At 43.6% G+C, this 20,776-nt stretch overlaps 1 protein-coding gene across 4 annotated transcripts in view; it reads right to left on the reverse strand.

Moving 5' to 3' along the window:
- The window catches only part of kiaa1549lb (KIAA1549-like b), a 273,051-nt gene that overhangs the window by 25,338 nt on the left and 226,937 nt on the right, over positions 1-20,776 (reverse strand). For all 4 annotated transcript variants that reach the window (XM_063061611.1, XM_063061614.1, XM_063061610.1 and 1 more), the window contains 2 exons: positions 14,279-14,373; positions 2,786-2,919 (listed from right to left, as the gene is read on the reverse strand). In XM_063061611.1, the coding sequence (XP_062917681.1) occupies positions 2,786-2,919; positions 14,279-14,373 (229 nt within the window). The remainder of the gene's footprint in view (positions 1-2,785; positions 2,920-14,278; positions 14,374-20,776) is intronic.

The raw sequence follows: 20,776 nt of genomic DNA on the forward strand, positions 1-20,776 counted from the left end.
CACTCTGGTTCCCATCCTCCTGCCAAATTATTTTAAACCCTCCCTCACAGCTGTGGCAAACCTGCCCACAAGCATATTGGTCTCCCTGGGATTTAGGTGCAACCCACCCCTTCTGTAAGGCCATATCTTCCCCGGAAGAGAGGCCAATGATTTAGAAATCTGAAACTCTTCCTGCTGCACCAGTTCTTCAGCTACACGTTCATCTGCCAAAACATCCTATTTTTAACCTCACTGGTGTGTGGCACAGGCAGCAATCCAAAGGTTACTACCCTGGAGGTCCTGCTTTAAAGCTTTCTACCGAGCTCCCTAAATTCACTCTTCAGGACCTTCTCGCTTTTCCTACCCATGTCATCGGTGCCAATATATACCAAGACTTCTGGCTGCTCACTCCTCCCCTTTAGAATGTCATGGACCCGATCCATGATGTCCCTGACCCTGACCCTGGCACCTGGGAGGCAACTTACCTTCTGGGAGTCTCTATTGTGTCCACAAAATCTCGTGTCTACTCCTCTAACTATGGAATCTCCTAGCACTACTGCAGTCCTCTTCTTCCCCCTTCCCTCCTGAGCCACAGTGCCAGACTCATTGCCAGAGACCCTGTCACTGAGGCTCCACCCCAGTAGGCCGTATCCCTCAACAGCATCTAAAATGTTATACTTATCATTGAGGGGAACGTCCACAGGGGTACTCTGTACTGACTGAATGTTGCCCTTCCTTCTCCTGACGGTCACCCATATACCTGCCTCCTGCAGCTTAGGGGTGACTACCTCCCTGTAGCTCCTGTCCACCAACTCCTCACTTCCCCATAAGAGCCAAATTCGACTCCAATTCACCTCCAGCCTCCGGGAAAACCACATCTGCACCAGGTGCACCGAGCTCGGAGAACTCAGCAGATGACCCCAGCATCTGCAGAGTATTTTGTGGTTTAAGTACAGCGAGCTGCAGCTCCAATCTCTCAACACGTTCTCTGAGGAGCTGCAGCTCGGTGTACCTGGTGCGGATGTGGTTTTCCCGGAGGCTGGAGGTCTCCCAGAATTTCCACATCTCACATAAAGAACACAACACAACCCCTGGAGCCATGCTCACTACTCTAGTGATGTACTAACAGATGAAGAATGAAGAACGAAGAAGAATTAAGAAGAAGAAACTTACCAGATTATGTAACTCGCCCAACCCTGATGAGCTAAAGCCACCCACTCTAACACTGGTCCACTCACACAAAGGCCACTCCATTTTTCCCTGTCTTATTTCTATTTGCCCTTGTTAATAAATCGCGACTGTGCCACTGAAAAAAGCTGGAATCCTGCGAAAGCTATTTTTAAATCTCTCGCTCCCCGACCTGCGTGAGGCCGATTCCACTGCAACTGTGCCGCAGAAAAAAGCTAAGGGACTGGCGATGTTATTCCCCCTAAAGAGGGTCTCTCCGCCATCATGGGGCTATTGGTGTGACACTCCCACCTCTGGGTGACTCACCCTGCTCCTGAATCACGGCTGTTCCAAATGCAACACCGTGGTCACGGGTCAGGCCCTGAGGCCTTACCTGCCCTCTCAGGGGATATGAAATATTCCAGAGGTGACTATGACAGGATGGTCAAAGTCAAAATAAATTTATTTCCGAAGTACATAAGTTAACATATACTACTACCCTGATTCATTTTCTTTGAGACATTTACAGGAAAGTAAAGACATTTAATAGAATTTATGAAAAACTGTACAAAGACTGACAAACAATCAATGTGCAAAAAAAGACAAAGTGTGCAAATAAAATTTCAAGGATTAAAGTTCAAAGTAAATTTATTATCAACATATGTATACATCACCATATACAATCTTGAGATTCATTTCCATGTGAGCATGCACAGTCAATCCAAACGACATAATAGAATCAATGAAACACCACACTCAACAGGACGGACAGACAACCAATATGCAAGAGACAACAAACTATGCAAATACAAAAGAAAAAAATAATAATAGGAAAAAAACAAGCATTAAACATCGAGAACATGCGATGAAGAGTCCTTGAATGTGAGTCCATTAGTTGTGGGAACAGTTCAATAATGGGGCAAGTGAAGTTGAGTGTAGTTATCCCTTCTGGTTCAAGAGCCTGATGGATGAGGGGTAATGACTGGGCTTGAACCTGGTGGTGAGGGTCCTGAAGCTCCTGTACCATCTTCCTGACTCCTTACAGAATTGAACTCCAAACTCCGGAACGCCTTGAGCATACATACAACCAAACGAGAAAACGTTCCTCCAGACCATGGTGCACCCACAATACAGATATCACACACAGCAATATTACCACAAACAAGTTAATAAAATATAATTGAAAATGCAGGTTATGTGCAGTGCAGATAAACAGTGAACATCTCACTGTACTAGTGAGGAGACTTCGATGGTGGCAGGGTATTCATTAGTCTCACAGCCTGAGGGAAGAAGCTGTCACCCAGTCTGGCAGTCCTAGTCCTGATGGTAGTGGGCCAAAATGTTTGTGGGATGGGTGGTAAGGATCCTCAATAATGCTTTGGACCCTTCGTCTGCAATGCTCCCAGTAAATATATCTCCAATAGGCAGGAGGGGGTTACTGGTGATCTGCTCACATAACCTTCTATCAGCTCTCCCCTCAGCCTTCATCACTCCGGAAAAAAATAACTAAACCACATCTTTAGCCACATTTTATCTGTCGTCATGCAGTTTTCAGAGCCCCAGGGTTGAAACAGGTACTACATGAGGAAGGCTCCAGGATTAATGAGGCACAGCCTGTGGTTGGACTGCCAGTCCTCACCTGAGTAGTGACTAGTCGCCTGATCTGCGGGGGCAGCAGACTTGGAAATTGGCACGTAGGGAGCTTCATGTTGCGACCGGTCAGAGCCGTGGCCCTCAGCGACTCGGGTGTTGTTGCTGCTTTCCGAAGTGGAACTGCCGACGTGGGACACGGAGACCAGGAGAGGAGAGCAGAGATTGAAAGAAAAACGGTCAGTATCAAAGCATACATCATAACCACGTAGTAGGAAACAGAAGACTTATCAAGTCTCGGTCCGAAATGTCGATTCTTTATTACTTTCCATAGATGCTGCCTGACCTATTGAGTTCCTCCAGCATTTTGTGTGTATTACTATGGATTTCCAAGCATCTGCAGAACCTCTTGTGTTTGTGTGGGGAATAGTGAATTGTTGGTTCTGTGGCACAGCAAAGAGAGATGTGGAGATGAGCAGGTAGCAGAGAGATAAAGGGTCTGCTACTGGATTGATACCAAGTCGTAAAAGTCTATAATGGGATCATAGAACCTTGAACAGTACCACACAGTACAGGCCCTTCAGCCCATGATGTAGGGCCTAACCCTTGACCTACTCTAAGATCAATCTAACTCTTCTCTCCCACGTGGCCCTTCATTTTTCATTCATCTGTGTGTCTCTCAAAGAGCCTCTTAAATGTCCCTAATGTATCTGTCTCTGACAAGGTGTACCATGTACTCACCTATCTCTGACATCCTCCCTGTACTTTCCAGCTATTACTTTAAAGTTATGTCTCCTTGTATTAGCCATTTCTCCCTGGGAAAAAGTCTCTGACTGTCAACTCAAGCAATGCCTCTTATCATTTTGTACACCTCTCCCAAGTCATCTCTCATCCTCCTTCCCTCCAGAGAAAAGCCCTAGCTCACTCAACCTATCCTCATAAGACATGGTCTCAGGGTAAATCTCCTCTGCACCTTCTCTAAAGATTCCACATCCTTCCTATAAAGAAGCAACGAGAACTGAAGTGTGCTCTAACCAGAGTTTTATAGAGTTGCATCATTATCTCATAGCTCTTGAACTCAATCTCCTGACTAATGAAGGCCATGAACCATCCTATCAACTTATGCGGCAATTTTGAGGGATTTATGGACGTGGACCCCAAGGTCCTTCTGTTCCTCCACACTGTTAAGAATCCTGTCATTAACTCAGTGAACCTTGTAACTCTTCGTTTGAACCTTCAAAGTGAATCACTTCATAACTGACTGGCCCAAGCCACAAGTTGTAGGCTAAAGTAAACTATAGCGAACTCATGCCCTGTTACGAGCCTAGCAACAGCTTCATAAAACTCCAGGAGGGAAGCTCGCTGTCATACACATGAGGTGAAAGCAGAACTGCACACAGCTCACATTAGGGTGTTCTCCCTGTGAACGCATGGGTTTCCTCCGGGTGCTCCAGTTTCCTCCCACAGTCCAAAATCGTACTGCTTAGTAGGTTAATTAGTCTTTGTAAATTGCCCTGTGAGTAGGGTAGGATTAAATAGGTGGGTGCTGGGTGGTGCAGCTCACAGGGCTGGAAGAGCCTGTTCCACACTCTATCTCTAAATAAATGAATAAATATCTCACTCTACAGTGCCTTGTAAAGGTATTCAGCCCCCAAACCTTTGTTCACGTAAGTGATTTTGATCAATTCAACTGAGGATTTTTATTTGTGAATCACATGCTCCTTTTTTACACAGCAGAGCCCCAAGAAACAGGAAAAATGGTTCAGCATGAGAAACTAAAAATTCAAAAGCTGAAATGTTAGCAGGTTTTTGCTCAGTACCACCTCTCACAGCTTTTACAAGCAGTAGTCAGGCTGGGCATTCTGGTGGCCCAATCAGCAGCTCAGAAGAGGCATTGGCTCTCGGTAAGTTGTCCAGGTAAGTTTCAGTTAAGTTTCCTGTTTTTCTACTGTGTCAGGGGTACTTAGTGTTGTTTAAATGGCCATTTTGTGTTCTTCATGCCAGATGTTGGAGTCCTGGGAGACCCAGAGTCTCCCAGGAAACTACAACTGTGTGCAGTGCATCGGCTGCAGTTCCTTGAAGGCCGTGTTCGGGGTCTGAAGCAGCAGCTAAATGACCCTCAGCTTCTACGGGAGATAAGGAGATAATCGATCAGATTTACAAGAAGTAGTCACCCTAAGTTGCAGGAAGCAGGTAGCTGGGTAACCGTCAGGTGTAGGAATGGGAAGGGGAATAGGCAGCTAGCACAAAGCACCCCTGCGGCCATCCCCCTTGTGGGTTGAGTTAAGAAATCACAAGGGCATAAGGACCCTGATGGCAGTTACGTACAGGCCTCCAAACAATAGATGGGATGTGGACCATAGATTACAACAGGAAATTGAAAAGGTATGTGAAAAGGGCAATGCTATGGTAGTCATGGGAGATTTTAACATGCAGGTAGAATGGGAAAATCAGGTTAGTAATGGATCTCAAGAGAGTGAATTTGTTGAATGCTATGAGATAGCTTTTTAGAGCAGTTTGTTGGTGAGCCTACTAGGGGGTCAGCTATACTGGACCTGGTATTATGTGATGAACTGGAGGCGATTAGGGAGTTTAAGGTAAAGGAACCCTTGGGAACCAGTGATCACAATATGATTTGAGTTCAACTTAAAATTTGATAGGGAGAAAATAAAGACTGATGTAGCAGTATTTCAGTAGAGTAAAGGAAATTACAGAGGTATGAGAGAGGAATTGGCCGAAGTAAATTGGAAGGAGATGCTGGCAGGGATAACAACACAGCAGCAGTGGCTTGAGTTTCTGGGAAAAATGAGGAAGCTGCGGTATATATGTATCGCAAAAACAAAGAAATTCTCAAATGACAAAATAGTAAAACCATGGCTGACAAGGGAAGCTAAAGCTAATGTAAAAGCAAAGGAGAAGGCATACAACAAGGCAAAAATTAGTGGGAAGATTAGAGAATTAGGAAGCTTTTAAAAACCTACAGGAAGCAAATAAAGGAATCGTTAGGAGGGAAAAAAGAAATATGAAAGCAAGCTAACAAACAATATAAGGGTGGATGGAAAAAAGCTTTTTCAAGTATATAAAGAACGAAAGGGAGATAAGAGTGGATATAGGCCTGCTAGAAAATGAGGCCAAAGAAATAATAAGGGGATGGCAGGTGCACCAAATGAGTATTTTGAATCCGTCTTCGCTGTGGAAGGCACTAGCAATGTGCCAGACGTTGAAGGCTGTGAGGGAAGAGAAGTGGGTGCAGTTTCTATTACAAGGGAGACGGAGCTCAAAAAGCTGAAAGACCTAAGGGTGCATAAGTCACCCAGACAAGATAAACTGCACCCTAGGGTTCTGAAAGAGGCAGCGGTAGAAATTGTGGAGGCATTAGTAATGATCTTTCAAGAATCATTGGACTCTGTCATGGTTCCAGAGGACTGGAAAATTAGAAATGTCACTCCACTCTTTAAGAAAGGAGGGAGGCAGAAGAAAGGAAATTATAGACCAGTTAGCCTGGCCTCAGTGGTAAGGAAGATGATGGAGTCAATTGTTAAGGTGAGGTTATGGAGTACTTGGTGACACAGGACAAGATAGTTACAAAGTCAGCATGGTTTCCTTAAAGGAAAATCTTGACTGACGAACTTTTTGGAATTCTTTGAGGAGACTGCAATAGGATAGATAAAGGGAATGCAGTGGACGTTATCTACATATATTTCTTCCACCAAACTGGATGACCATGCATTTTCCAACATTGTAGTTCATTTGCCACTTTCTTGCCCATTCTCCTAATCTGTCTAATTCCCTCTGAAGCCTTCGTGTTTCCTCAACGCTACCTGCTCCTCCTCCAAACTTCAAACTTGGCAACAAAGCTTTCCATTCCATCATCTAAATTATTGATATGCAGCATAAAAAGAAGCAGTCCCAACACTGACCCCTGCAGAACACCAGTAGTCACTGGCAGCCAACCAGAAAAGGATCCTTTTATTCCCACTCACTGCCTCCTAACAATCAGTCAATGCTCTAGCCATGTTAGTAACTTCCCTGAAATACCATGGGCTCTTAACCTGGTGAGCAGCTTCACGTGTGGCACTTTGTCAAAGGCCTTCTGAAAATCCAAATATATGTGTCGACTATTTTCTAAACAGGGAGAAAATCCAAAAACCTGAGATGCAAAGGGACTTGGGAGCCTTTGTGCAGACCACCCTAAAGGTTAACTTGCAGGTTGAGTCAGTAATGAGGAAGGCAAATGCAATGTTAGCATTCATTTCAAGAGGTCTAGAATACAAGCGTAGGGATGTGATGCTGAGGCTTTAAAAGGCTCTGGTGAGGCCTCACCCTGAGTACTCTGAACAGTTTTGGCTCCTCATCTAAGAAAAGATATGCTGGCATTGGAGAGTTTTCAGAGGAGGTTCCCAAGGATGATTCTGGTAATGAAAGGGTTATCATACGAAGATTGTTTGAGAGCTCTGGGCCTGTACTTGCTGGAATTCAGAAGGATGAGGGGGGATCTCATCGAAACCATGGTGGGGGAGTCCAGGACAAGAAGGTACAGCCTCAAGATAGAAGGGTGCCCTTTCAAAACAGGGATGCAGAGGGTGGTGAATTTGTGGAGTTTCTTACCACAGACAGCTGTGGAGGCCAGGTCACTGGGTGCACGCAAAGCAGAGATTGAATGGTTCTTGATTGGCCACTCATCAAAGGTTATGGGGAGAAGGCCAGGGAGTGGGAAGAAAGGATCGGTCATGATTGAAAAGTGGAGCAGACTTGATGGGCCAAATGACCTAATTCCATTATGTCTAACGGTTTAGTCTTCTTGGATAAATCTCTAAAAGTTCTCAAGCTATGCTAGGTTGGTTGGGGAATGGTGGTGCACAGCAATCTTGAGGTCTTCCCAGAGATTCTTGACTGGATTAAGGTCAGGATATTGACTGGGCTACTCTAGGACATCAACTTTGTACATTTGAAGCCACTCTACGGTACTCTGGCAGTGTACTTTGGGCCGTTTTTCTGTTGGAAGACAAACTTCCTTTCCAGTTAAACTTTCATTCAGAGGCTAGAAGATTTTTATCCAGGATCCTTCTGTATTTAGCAGCATTCATATTCCCATCAATCCTGACCAGATTTCCAGACCCTGCTGCTGAAAAGTATTATAACATGATGCTACCTCCACCATACTTTACAGTAGGAATGGTGTTACCTGGCAGATGCACAGTATCAGATTTACGCCCCACGTTGAGGCCAATAAGTTCTATTTTAGTCTCATCCAACCACAGGACCTTCTTCCACATCTTTACAATATCTTCTAAGTGACACTTTGCACAGGTCCATATGGAACAATATGCCTTTTTCTTTAGCCAAGTCCTTACCACTCTTCCATAAATACCCTTTTTTGCAAGGCTTTAGGGATTATGGGACCATGCATTTCATCTCCAGTTGCAGCCAGTGACTTCTGCAGCTCACTCAACAGCAGGGGTCACAGTAGCCTCTCTTACAAGTGCCATTCTTCTCCAGCAACTAAGTTTGCAGTGTGGCTGTGGTTTTGTATTTTTTCCGCATTTTCATGATGGACTCCATTGAGCAAAAAGATATGTTCAATAGATATGTTTGAGATGCTCTTGTACCCTTCCCCAGATTTGTGCTTCTCTATTATCATTTCCCTGACTTGTCTTGAGTGCTCTTCAGTGTTCATTTTGGTTTGGTCTGCTGAAAATCTACCATACTGTTGGACATTACAGAGAAAGGTTTATTTATTCTAACAAGTTCATAGAAAATTCCAGTTTTCCACATCAACAAATTGGGTGAGTTGGAAAGGTAATCTATTATATATTGCACCTTGAAGAAAGTTAGCAGAGCAATTACAAAGCAGATGAATACTTTTTCAGCCTCACAATTTTGGTTTTTAATTTTTAGTAAATTGTTGACAGATTTCATAATTTTTCTTTTGATTTGATGTGATGCACAATGTTTTGTAGATTAGCTCAAAAAATCCTTCTTCAATATATTTAAGTTTAGAAAATGAGAGTAGTTGTGGGGCTGAATACTTTTACAAAACACTGTGTATACACAGTGCATGTAGGGTAGAGGTAGTGGAGGGAAAGTAGATAAGAAATAGTATAAAAATAATGAAAACTTTGAATCGAGGAGCATTCATTCTGGGACAAGTGACTCCCTTATTGATGTCAGCTTGTAATAAAGAGAAAGTTTGTTCCAAAGGTGAATTCTTTCCATCCTTCCATCTACAATGCACACAGGGACACTTTCCAAAATAAAGCAGACCACTAATAATAAGCACAAGAAATTCTGCAGATGCTGATGAAGGGTTTTGGCCCAAAATATCAACTGTTTATTCCTCTCTGTAGATGCTGCCTGATGAGCTGAGTTCCTCCAGCATTCTGAGTAAGTCCACAAGACAGGAGCATAATTAGGCTATTTCACCCACTGAGTCTGCTCTGCCATTGGTTGACTTATTATCCCTCTGAAACCTATTCCCCTGCCTTCTCGCTGCAACATTTGAAGCCCTGACTAATCAAGCAACAAGTAACCATTAACTGGGGCGGTAAAGAAGGTGTATGGCATACTTGTCCTCATCAGTCAGGGTACTGAGCTTCTGTAGCTGTTACACTTTATTCTCCATTCTGTTATTGTTCTACATTAGTGCACTGTACAATGATTTGATCTGTATGAACAGTATGCAAGAAACTTTGTCACATGGTGTGAGCAGAATTATCTGCAGCATAATGTGAAAAAGACTAAGGAGCTGGTGGTGGACCTGAGGAGGGCTAAGGCACTGGCAAACCCTGTTTCCATCCAGGGGATCAGTGTGGACATGGTGGAGGATTACAAATACCTGGGGATACAAATTGACAATAAACTGGACTGGTCAAAGAACGCTGAGGCTATCTACAAGAAGTGTCAGAGCCGTCTCTATTTCATGAGGAGACTGAGGTCCTTTAACATCTGCCAGATGATGCTGAGGATGTTCTACGAGTCTGTGGTGGCCAGTGCGATCATGTTTGCTGTTGTGTGCTGGGGCAGCGGGCTGAGGATAGCAGACACCAACAGAATCAACAAACTCATCCGTAAGGCCAGTGATGTTGTGGGGATGGAACTGGACTCTCTCACGGTGGTATCTGAAAAGAGGATGCTGTCCAAGTTGCATGCCATCTTGGACAATGTCTCCCATCCACTACATAATGTACTGGGTGGGCACAGGAGTACATTCAGCCAGAGACTCATTCCATCGAGATGCAACACAGAGCGTCATAGGAAGTCATTCCTGCCTGTGGCCATCAAACTTTACAACTCCTCCCTTGGAGGGTCAGACACCCTGAGCCAATAGGCTGGTCCTGGACTTATTTCCTGGCATAAATTACATATTACTATTTAATTATTTATGGTTTTATTACTAGTTAATTATTTATGGTGCAACTGTAATGAAAACCAATTTCCCTCGGGATCAATAAAGTATGACTATGACTATGACTGGCATATGTGACAGCAATTAAACCAATACCAATACCAATATAAAAGTTGGCAGGTCATATTGCAGATGTATAAAACTTTGGTCAGTTCCGACCTGGAGTATTCTATGCAGTCTGGTCACCTGATTACAAGATGGATGTGAAGGCTTTGCAGAGAGTGCTGCCAGGATTAGGGAGTATTAGTTACAAGAAGAAGTTGGAACAAACTTGGGTGATCTTTGGAGTGTCGGAGGCTGAGGGAAGACTTAATAGCCAATCATTTTTAATTCCTATCCCCATTCCTGCTCCAACATGTCAGTCCATGGCCTCCTCCTGGGCCACGATGAGCCCACCCTCAGGGTGGAGGAGCAACACCTTGTATTCCATCTGGGTAACTTCCAACCTGATGGCATCAAATTTGATTTCCCCTTCTGGTTAAAAAAAAATCCCTCTCCCTTCTATCTTCTTCTATTTCCCACTCAGGGCTCTTAGGGTTACCTTCTTACCTTCTCTCATTACCTACCTTTCACCTCCCCTGGTGACCTTCCTCCTTCACTTTCTCTCATGGTCCACTCTCCTTTGCTATCAGATTCCTTCTTCTCCAGCCCTTTACCTTTTCCACCTGCCTGGCTTCACCTATCACCTCTAGTTAGCCTCCACTCCCTCCCCCCACCTTTATATTTTGGTGTCTTCCCTATTCCTTTCCAGTCCTGATGAAGGGTCTCAGCCCAAAACATCAGCTATTTATTAATTTCCACTGATGCTGCCTGACCTGCTGAGTTCCTCTAGCATTTTGGCTGTGTTGCTCTCGATTTCCAGCAGCTGCAGATTTGCTTGTGTTTGGGACTCAAGAGAAGTTTATAACATTATGCAGGACACAGATAGAGTAGACAGTCAGAGATTTTCCCGTGGTACAAATAGTTGAGGACATACATTGAAAGTCAGAGAGGGAAGATTAAAGAAGATGTATGGAGCAAGTCTCAAGATTCGGAGGAGTGAATTTAGGACAGAAATGAGGAAGAACTGTTTTTCCCAAAGAGCGGTGAATCTGTGGAATTCTCTGCCTAATGAAGCAGTGGGGGCTACTCAGTAAATATATTTAAGGTTGGATAGATTTTTGCATAGTAGGGGAATTAAGGGTAATGGGGAGAAGGCGGGTAGGTGGAGAGGAGTCCATAGCCAGAGCAGCCATGATCCTATTGAACGGCAGAGCAGGCTCGACGGGCCAGATGGCCGACTCCTGCTCCTATTTCTTATATTCTTATGTAAGTTTATTACATAATTGGCAGGTGCTTGCAACATACAGCCAGGGGTAATGGAGTTAGAAGCAGACACAATAACAAATTTTAAGAGGCATTTAGATAGGCACATGTACAGGCAGGGAATGGAGGGATATAGACCATGTGAAGGCTGATAGGTCAGACAGCAGAGGAAACAGGCCATTCAGCCCAACTTGTCCATGCCAACCTACCTGAGCTAGTCCCATTTGCCCACATTTGGCCCACATCCTCTAAACCAGCGGTTCCCAACCTTTCTTTATGCCATGGACTGATACCATTAAAGAAGGGGCCATGGACCCCAAGATGGGAACCCCTGCTCTGAACCTTTCCTGTCCATGTACCTGTCCAGGTGTTGTAATTGTACCTGCCTCCACCATTCACTCCATTTCTCCAGCACCCTCTCCATGAAAACCTTGCCCCTCAGGTCACCTTAAAATCTTTCCCTTCTCACCTCAAACGTGTGCCCTCTAGTTTTAGACTCCCCTATCCCGAGAAGGCAGTGAAAGCATCAATAATTTCAGATATGCGGATGACACTGTGTTAATTGCAAGTACGGAGGAAGAACTACAAAACTTAATTGATATAGTTGTTGAAGAAAGTGCAAGAATGGGTCTATCTATCAATTGCAAAAAGACAGAATGTATGGTGATATCCAAAAAGAAGGAGAATCCTATCTGCAGGCTGAGAATAAATGGGAAAGACATAAAACAAGTACAGAACTTTTGCTACTTAGGAAGCTGGGTGACATCATATAACCATATAACCCTCCATGCCTTTCCTGTACATATACCTACCCAATTTTTTTTTAAATGACAAAATCGAACCTGCCTCTACCACAACTACTGGAAGCTTGTTCCACACAGCTACCACTCTCTGAGTAAAGAAGTTCCCCCTCGTGTTACCCCACCTCGTGTTCCCCCTTGTGTTACATCAGATGGTAGGTGTGACGTGGACATCAAAAGAAGAATAGGGATGGTGAAAGACACCTTTATGAGAATGAAGAGTATACTGACCAATACTAAACTAGGCATGACAATCCGCCTCAGAGTACTGAAATGTTACATTTATCCGGTTATGTTATATGGCTCAGAATGTTGGACAATATTTAGTAACATGAGGAAACAAATTGAAGCAGCAGAGATGTGGTTTTTGAGGAGGATGCAAAGAATATCATGGATGAAATGAATATCTAACGAGGATGTCATAAACGGAGCAAACACAAAAAGAGAAATAATGTATGAGATCGTGAAAAGGCAACGTAACTTCATTGGACATGTGATTAGGAAAGAGGAGTTAGAATGCACGGTAATTATGGGAAAGATTGAAGGGAAGAAAGCAAGAGGAAGACAAAGACAAATGATGATGGAGACAGCAGCCAGAGAACTGGAAATGAATACCACTTGACCCGAAACAGGAGTGTGTAGGCCATGGCAGTCAGCTCAAACTGGGCACGGCACCTGATGATGATAATGATGATCCTGAGAAGAAGACTGTGATCTTCTATCTTATCTCTGCCCCCCTCATGATCTCATAACTCTCTATAAAGTCAGCCCTTGTGTGGAGACACAGGAGATTCTGCAGATGCTGGAAACCCAGAGCAACACACACAAAATGCTGCAGGAACTCAGCAAGACAGGCAGCATCTATGGAGAGGAATAAATTGACGACGTTTCGGGCTGAGACCATTCATCATGTGATATGCCTTCATTACTAACTGATCAATAATCAGGAATCAAATTTATTCGCCATACACATTTCCATATATTAGGTATTTGCTGTGGTGTAGGTTGGGGCATGGCATGCAACAAAAAAAATTGAACATTTATATGAATTAAGAATTATATAAAAATACAATTAGAGTTAAAGTTCAGGTATGGATTAAAAAGTGCATAAATACATAAATATATAAAAAATACCAGCATGTATTTACAATGTAACCAGCATAATAAACAGGGATACACACAAAATACTGGAGGAATTCGTCAGATCAGGCAGCATCTGTGGAAAAGAGTAAACAGTTAACATTTCAGGCCAAGGTTCTTCTTCCAGACTGGAAAGGAAAGGGGAAGGCACCTTAATAAAAAGGTGGGCTGACAAGTAGGAGGATAACTAGAAGGTGATGGGTGAAGCCAGGTGGGTAGGCAAGGTGAAGGGCTGGAGAGGAAGGAATCTGATGGGAGAGGAGAGTGGAACACAGGAGAAAGGGAAGGAGGAGGGGATCTGGTGGAGGTGATAGGCAGGTGAGAAGAAGAGGTAAGAGGCCAGAGTAGCGAATAGAAGAAGAGGGGAGAGGGAGGGAGTTTTTTTTTTAACTAGAAGGAGAAATTGATATTCATGCAATCAGGTTGGAATATAAGGTGTTGGTCCTCCATCCTGAGTGTGGCCTCAACTTGGCATTGTGGACCATCATGTCAGAATGGGAATGGGAATCGGAATTAAAATATTTGGCCACTGGGATGTTCAGCTTTTGGTGGATGGAGTGGAGGTATTCAATGAAGCAATTTACAACAGATCTTTACTAAACAAAGTGGTTAAAGATACTTACAGTGCAGTACATTGATGGGGGCAATAGATTGAGGAGAATGGGGAGCCTAACGAGATGGTTGATCAGATTAACTGCATGGGGGAAGAAACAGTTAGCAGGTTGGGTGGTATCTGCAATGATCTTTCCAACCTGCTTCTTTGGCCTGGACACATTCAATGACCATTCTGCAGAGAAACAAGTTTAACATGGAAGCTGTTCCTGTAAGGAGAAGCGTGATCTCCTGCCACTTCGACAGTACTGTACTGCACGTCGCTGCAGTGACGCCTTACCGTCTGAGGGATGGCGCGGGCATCGGGGCATTCCTGGGAGGAACAGGGGGCGGAGAGCCAACAGACATTTCAGGAAGCTGGGAATATCTGTACGCCTGGAAGAATTTGAGAAGAAAATCAAAATTAAACCATTCTTATTCCATCTTCCAAACAATACCCCCACCTCCCCACCTCGCTTCCTACCTCAGCAAATATTTATACTCATGCAAAACTCTAACAAGACCTTAAACACAAGAGACGCTGGAAACCCAGGGCTACACACACAAAATGCTGGGGGAACTCAGCAGGTCAGGCAGCAGCTATGGAGGGAATTACAGAGTCAACGTTCCAGCCTGGGACTCTTCATCAGTGTTGGTGAAAATGTGGGGAAACGGCATTGCTCTGGGGGCTGGGGTATGTGCTGGAGGTATGTCTAATAGGCTGAAGGGCATAAGGAAAATTGGAAATAAAACTGGAATCGGTTTATTATTGTCACATGTACTGTGATACAGTGAAAAGTTTGTCTTGTACACAGTTCAGTATAATCAGATCATTACAACATTGTATTGAGGTACAGTACTGTGTAAGAGTCTTATGTACCCTGACTGTATATATGTGCCTAGGGCATTTTCACTATTCTGCACTTGTCAATGTGGCGGGAGCAAAGCATGTTGGCAATAGAAAGGGGGAGCACCACGAGAGGGGTGTGAGACAGGTGGCAGGGGAGTCCCAGGGGAGGGAGGTGGTGCGGTTGCAGGCACAACCAGCCCTGAGACACTAGGCAGGCTGAAATGAGATTCCAAACAATTGGTTTATGGATCATTACAGAATGTCTCTCTGGTGTTTCCCCCTCCCTTCCCCTTTTCCCAACTATGATTTCTCTCTCCCTGCCCCCTTCCCACTCTCAGTCCACAACAGAGACCCATATCAGAATCAGGTTTATCATCACTCACACATGTCATGAAATTTGTTTCTTTTTTTGCGACAGGAATACAGTGCAATATATAAAATTACCACAGTACTGCGCAAAAGTCTTCAGCACCCTAGCTATATATATGAGCCTAAGACTTTTGCACAGTATTGTAGAACAAGGTCAAACAATAACAATGCAGAATAGATTTGCATAGAAAGTACAGTGCAGATAAACAGTGTGAGTCACAATGAGATCAGGAGTCCATTTTATCGCACCGGGGGCAATCAGTAATCTTATATCAGCTGAGTAGAAGGTGCCTTCGAGCCTGTGATATATGCTTTCAGGCTTTTGTATCTTCTGCCCGATGGGAGAGAGAGGAAGCGAGAATGCCTAGGGTGGATGGGGTCTTTAATTTTGTGGGGTCTTTATTCATGGTAACTGCCCTAAAGGTTCATGATGTACAATTTAACTAATAAACTTGGATCTTGAATCTTCTCAATATTCTTGAATAATAGACCTATTCAGATCACCTTCAACCTTAACAGCTCAATTGTTTTGGGAAGATTTCAGATTTTTGCACTTCTGTGCAAGGGGGCAGCTGCCTCAAAGCTCTAGAGACTCCTGTTCAATTCTGAGGGCTGGTACTGTCTGTCTGGAGTTTGCATGTTCTCCCTGTGACCATGTGAGATTCCTCTAGGTGCCCCGGTTCCCACCCCCACCCCACATACCAAAAGCATTCAGATCAGTGTGATGCTGGCCACTGTAAATTGCCCCCAGTGTTTGGGAGAGGGGTGGTATCTCAGGGGAGTGGATGGGAATGTGGGGAAAATTAAATGGGATTGCTGTAAATGGGAGCTCAGTGGTGGGTGTTACGACATCAGGCTAAAAGGCCTGTCTCCTTATCACCCTCTTCTCATTGCTACCATCAAGGAGGAACAAAGTTCCCTCTAGTTTTTTTACAGCCCCATGGACCACCCATTGCTCTGAACAGGAAATTTTTACACAGCCTGAAAAAGTGTGTAGTAATTTAAATGTGTTTTTTTTGTAATATGCATATTATGAATATTTAGAATGAAATATTTTTGATTTTACTTATTAATTGCAGGGTATAATGAAATACAGTGCAAAAGGAACCTTTTTCATGTTTCGTAATCATTTAAACTTTGATGGCATTGGCATTCATTGGGCCAGCAGTTTATTAACAATGAACGTCCACTTCCATTCTGTGTTTATTGTTACAATTTGGAACTTGGACCTCTATGTTCAAGAATAGTTACTACCCCACAACCATCAGGCTCTTGAACAAAAAGGGATAACTGCACTCACTTGCTCACCTATTGAGATGTTCCCACAACCAATGATCTCACTTTAAGGGCTCTTTATCTTGTTATTTCAGGCTCTCATTATTTATTATTATTTATTTATATTTGTGTTTGCACAGTTTGTTTTCTTCTGTACTCTGAATGATCTTTTATTGATCCTGTTTATAGTTACTATTCTATAGATATGCTGAGAATGCCTGCAGGAAAATGAATGTCAGGGTTGTATGTGGTGACATATATATACGACACTGGTGACAACACTGGTGCCAAGCTGTATGGGTCCTAATGCCCTTCCCTTGGACAACGTCAGTGTTGTGGAGAGGGGAGACTTGCAGCATGGGCAACTGCTGGTCTTCCATACAACCTTGCCCAGGCCTGCGCCCTGGAGAGTGAAGACTTTCCAGGCACAGATCCATGGTCCCCAAGACGAACGGATGCCTTTATATATACTCTGTTAATAAAAATTTACTTTGACTTTAACAGTGTTGTAACTTGAAACACTGACAATGTAACTACTATATATTGAAAGCTCTAAAATGTTTTGAAGTAAAATTTGTGGTGCATTTTTATTTAAAAAAGTTATGGATCATATTTATTAACATAATTAATTACAGGGTATTTCACAATAATATTAACATACATTATTATGTTATATATTAACATATATTATTATGCCTCACTATAGGAAGGATGTGGAAACCATAGAAAGGGTGCAGAGGATATTTACAAGGATGTCTGGATTGGGGAGCATGCCTTATGAGAATTGGTTGAGTGAACTCGGCCTTTTTTCCTTGGATCGACGGAGGATGAGAGGTGACCTGATAGAGGTGTATAAGATGATGAGAGGCATTGATCGTGTGGGTAGTCAGAGGCTTTTTCCCAGGGCTGAAATGGCTAGCACGAGAGGGCACAGTTTTAAGCTGCTTGGAGGTAGATACAGAGGAGATGTCAGGGGTAAGTTTTTTACACAGAGAGTGGTGAGTGCGTGGAATGGGCTGCCGGCGACGGTGGTGGAGGCGGATACCATAGAACCATAGAACCATAGAATATTACAGCACAGAAACAGGCCTTTTGGCCCTTCTTGGCTGTGCCAAACGATTTTTCTGCCTAGTCCCACTGACCTGCACCTGGACCATACCTGTCCAAGATTTTCTTAAATGTTAAAAGTGAGCCCGCATTTACCACTACATCTGGCAGCTCATTCCACACTCCCACCACTTTCTGTGTGAAGAAGCCCCCCCCCAATATTCCTTTTAAAATTTTCCCCCTTCACCCTTAACCCATGTCCTCTGGTTTTTTTTCTCCCCGAGCTTCAGTGGAAAAAGCCTGCTTGCATTCACTCTATCTATACCCATCATAATTTTATATACCTCTATCAAATCTCCCCTCATTCTTCTACACTCCAGAGAATAAAGTCCTAACCTATTCAACCTTTCTCTGTAACTCACTTTCTCAAGTCCCGGCACTATTCCTGCTACACTGGACTCACACCAGTTTGCCCATAAAGCAAACAGGTCCGCGGAGGATGCCATCTCAATAGCTCTTCACACTGTCCTGACACACCTGGAGGGAAAGGGCACATACGTGGGGATGTTGCTTGTTGATTATAGCTCTGCTTTTAATACTGTCATCCCCAGCAAGCTCATCTCCAAACTCCACCAGCTAGGCCTCAGCTCATCACTCTGCAACTGGGTCCTGAATTTCCTGTCAGAGCGTTCACAGGCAGTGAGGCTGGTCCCTCACCTGTCCTCCACTACTATCCTGAACACTGGTACACCACAAGGTTGTGTATTGAGTCCCATACTCTACTCCCTCTTCACTTACGACTGTGTACCTGCATTTAACACCAATACCATCATCAAATTCGCAGACGACACAACAGTGATCGGGTTGATCTCCAGCAGAGATGAATCAGTGTGCAGGGCGGAGGTACAGAAATTAGTGAGCTGGTGCTCAGAGAACAACCTGTCTCTTAATACAGCAAAGACTAAGTTGCTAATTATCAATTTTGTAAAGTCACGGGATGACGAGTATGCTCCAGTCTACATTAACGGAGACATAGTGGAGAGAGTGTCCAGTTGCAGGTTTCTGGGAATACACATCTCAGAAGACCTTACATGGTCCACTAACACCACAACAATAGTTAAGAAAGCACAGCAACGCTTGTTTTTCCTCAGGACGCTGAAGAAAGCTGGTCTACCTGAACAGATGCTGGTGACCTTTTACCACTGCATCATAGAGAGCATCTTAACATACTGCATCTCTGTGTGATATCTCAGTTGTACAGCAGCTGATAGGAAAGCACTTCAGCGGGTTGTCTCTAGCACACAGAAGATCATCGGGACACAGCTCCCAGCCCTGGAGGACACCTACAGCTCTCGCTGCCTAAGGAAAGCTACAAGCATCTGTAAGGACGTTACACACCCATGCAATCATCTGTTTGAACTTCTTCCATCCGGCAGACGTTATAAGATTTTCTATGCCTGCACTTCCAGACTGAAAAATAGTTTTCTCCCCAGAGCTATAATTATTCTGAACCAATCGATTAAGCATCATCCATAAATTTGTTATATTGCTACTTTTAATACTGGTTTTATGGTCGTCAAGCACCTGAGTTGTGCTTTTGTACCACTGGACATCGCTCGTACTGGCTGGTTACTTGATTTTATTTATTGTTTATTTATTTTATTTGTTGTTTTATAGCATTGAGTACGAGAGTTGCAAACTCATTTTCGCTGTATTGGTGCATGACAAATTGTACTGTGCAATGACAATAAAGATATTTCATTCATTTCATTTCAACATCCTTGTAAACCTTCTCTGCACTCTTTCAACCTTATTAATATCCTTCTTATAATTTGGTGACCAAAACTGCACACAATACTCCAAATTCGGCCTCACCAATGCCTTATACAACCTCATCATAACATTCCAACTCTTATACTCAATACTTTGATTTATAAAGGCCAATGTACCAAAAGCTCTCTTTATGACCCTAGCTACCTGTGACACCACTTTTAGGGAATTTTGTTTCTGTATTCCCAGATCCCTCTGTTCTGCTGCACTCCTCAGTGCCCTACCATTTACCCTGTATGTTCTACCTTGGTTTGTCCTTCCAAAGTGCAAAACCTCACACTTGTCTGTATTAAACTCCATCTGCCATTTTTCAGCCCATTTTTCCAGCTGGTCCAAATCCCTCTGCAAGCTTTGAAAACTTTCCTCACTGTCCACTACACCTCCAATCTTTGTATCATCAGCAAATTTGCTGATCCAATTTACCACATTATCATCCAGATCATTGATATAGATGACAAATAACAATGGACCCAACATTCATCCCTGTGGCACACCACTAGTCACAGGCATCCACTCAGAGAAGCAATCCTCCACTACCACTCTCTGACTTCTTCCATTGAGCCAATGTCTAATCCAATTTACTACCTCACCACGTATACCTAGCCAATGAATCTTCCTGACTAACCTCCCATGCGGGACCTTGTCAATGGCCTTACTGAAGTCCACGTAGACAACATCCACTGCCTTCTCTTCATCCACTTTCCTGGTAACCACCTCAAAAAACTCTAATAGATTTGTTAAACATGACCTACCATGCACAAAGCCATGTTGACTCTCCCTAAAAAGTCCCTGTCTATCCAAATACTTGTAGATCCTATCTCTTAGTACTCCTTCCAATAATTTACTTACTTCCGACGTCAAACTTACCGGCCTATAATTTCCCAGATTACTTTTAGAGCCTTTTTCAAATAACGGAACAACATGAGCCACTCTCTAATCCTCCGGCACCTCACCCGTAGACACCGACATTTTAAATATATCTGCCAGGGCCCCTGCAATTTCAACACTAGTCTTTACCTTACTTTACTTTATTGTCACCAAACAATTGTTACTAGAGCACACAATCAACACAGCGATATTTGATTCTGCGCTCCCTGAAGTACAAATCGATAGCAAATATTAAAAATTTAAATTATAAATCATAAATAGAAAATAGAAAAGGGAAAGTAAGGTAGTGCAAAAAAAAAACCGAGAGGCAGGTCCGGATATTTGGAGGGTACGACCCAGATCCGGGTCAGGATCCATTCAGCAGTCTTATCACAGTTGGAAAGAAGCTGTTCCTAAATCTGGCCGTACGAGTCTTCAAGCTCCTTCAAGGTCCAAGGGAATACCCTGTCAGGTCCTGGGGATTTATCTACTCTGATTTGCCTCAAGGTAGCAAGCACCTCCTCCTCTTCAATCTGTGTAGGTTCCATGACCTCACTACTT

This window comes from Mobula hypostoma, chromosome 11, assembly GCF_963921235.1.
Source record: "Mobula hypostoma chromosome 11, sMobHyp1.1, whole genome shotgun sequence".
Lineage (NCBI taxonomy): Eukaryota > Metazoa > Chordata > Chondrichthyes > Myliobatiformes > Myliobatidae > Mobula > Mobula hypostoma.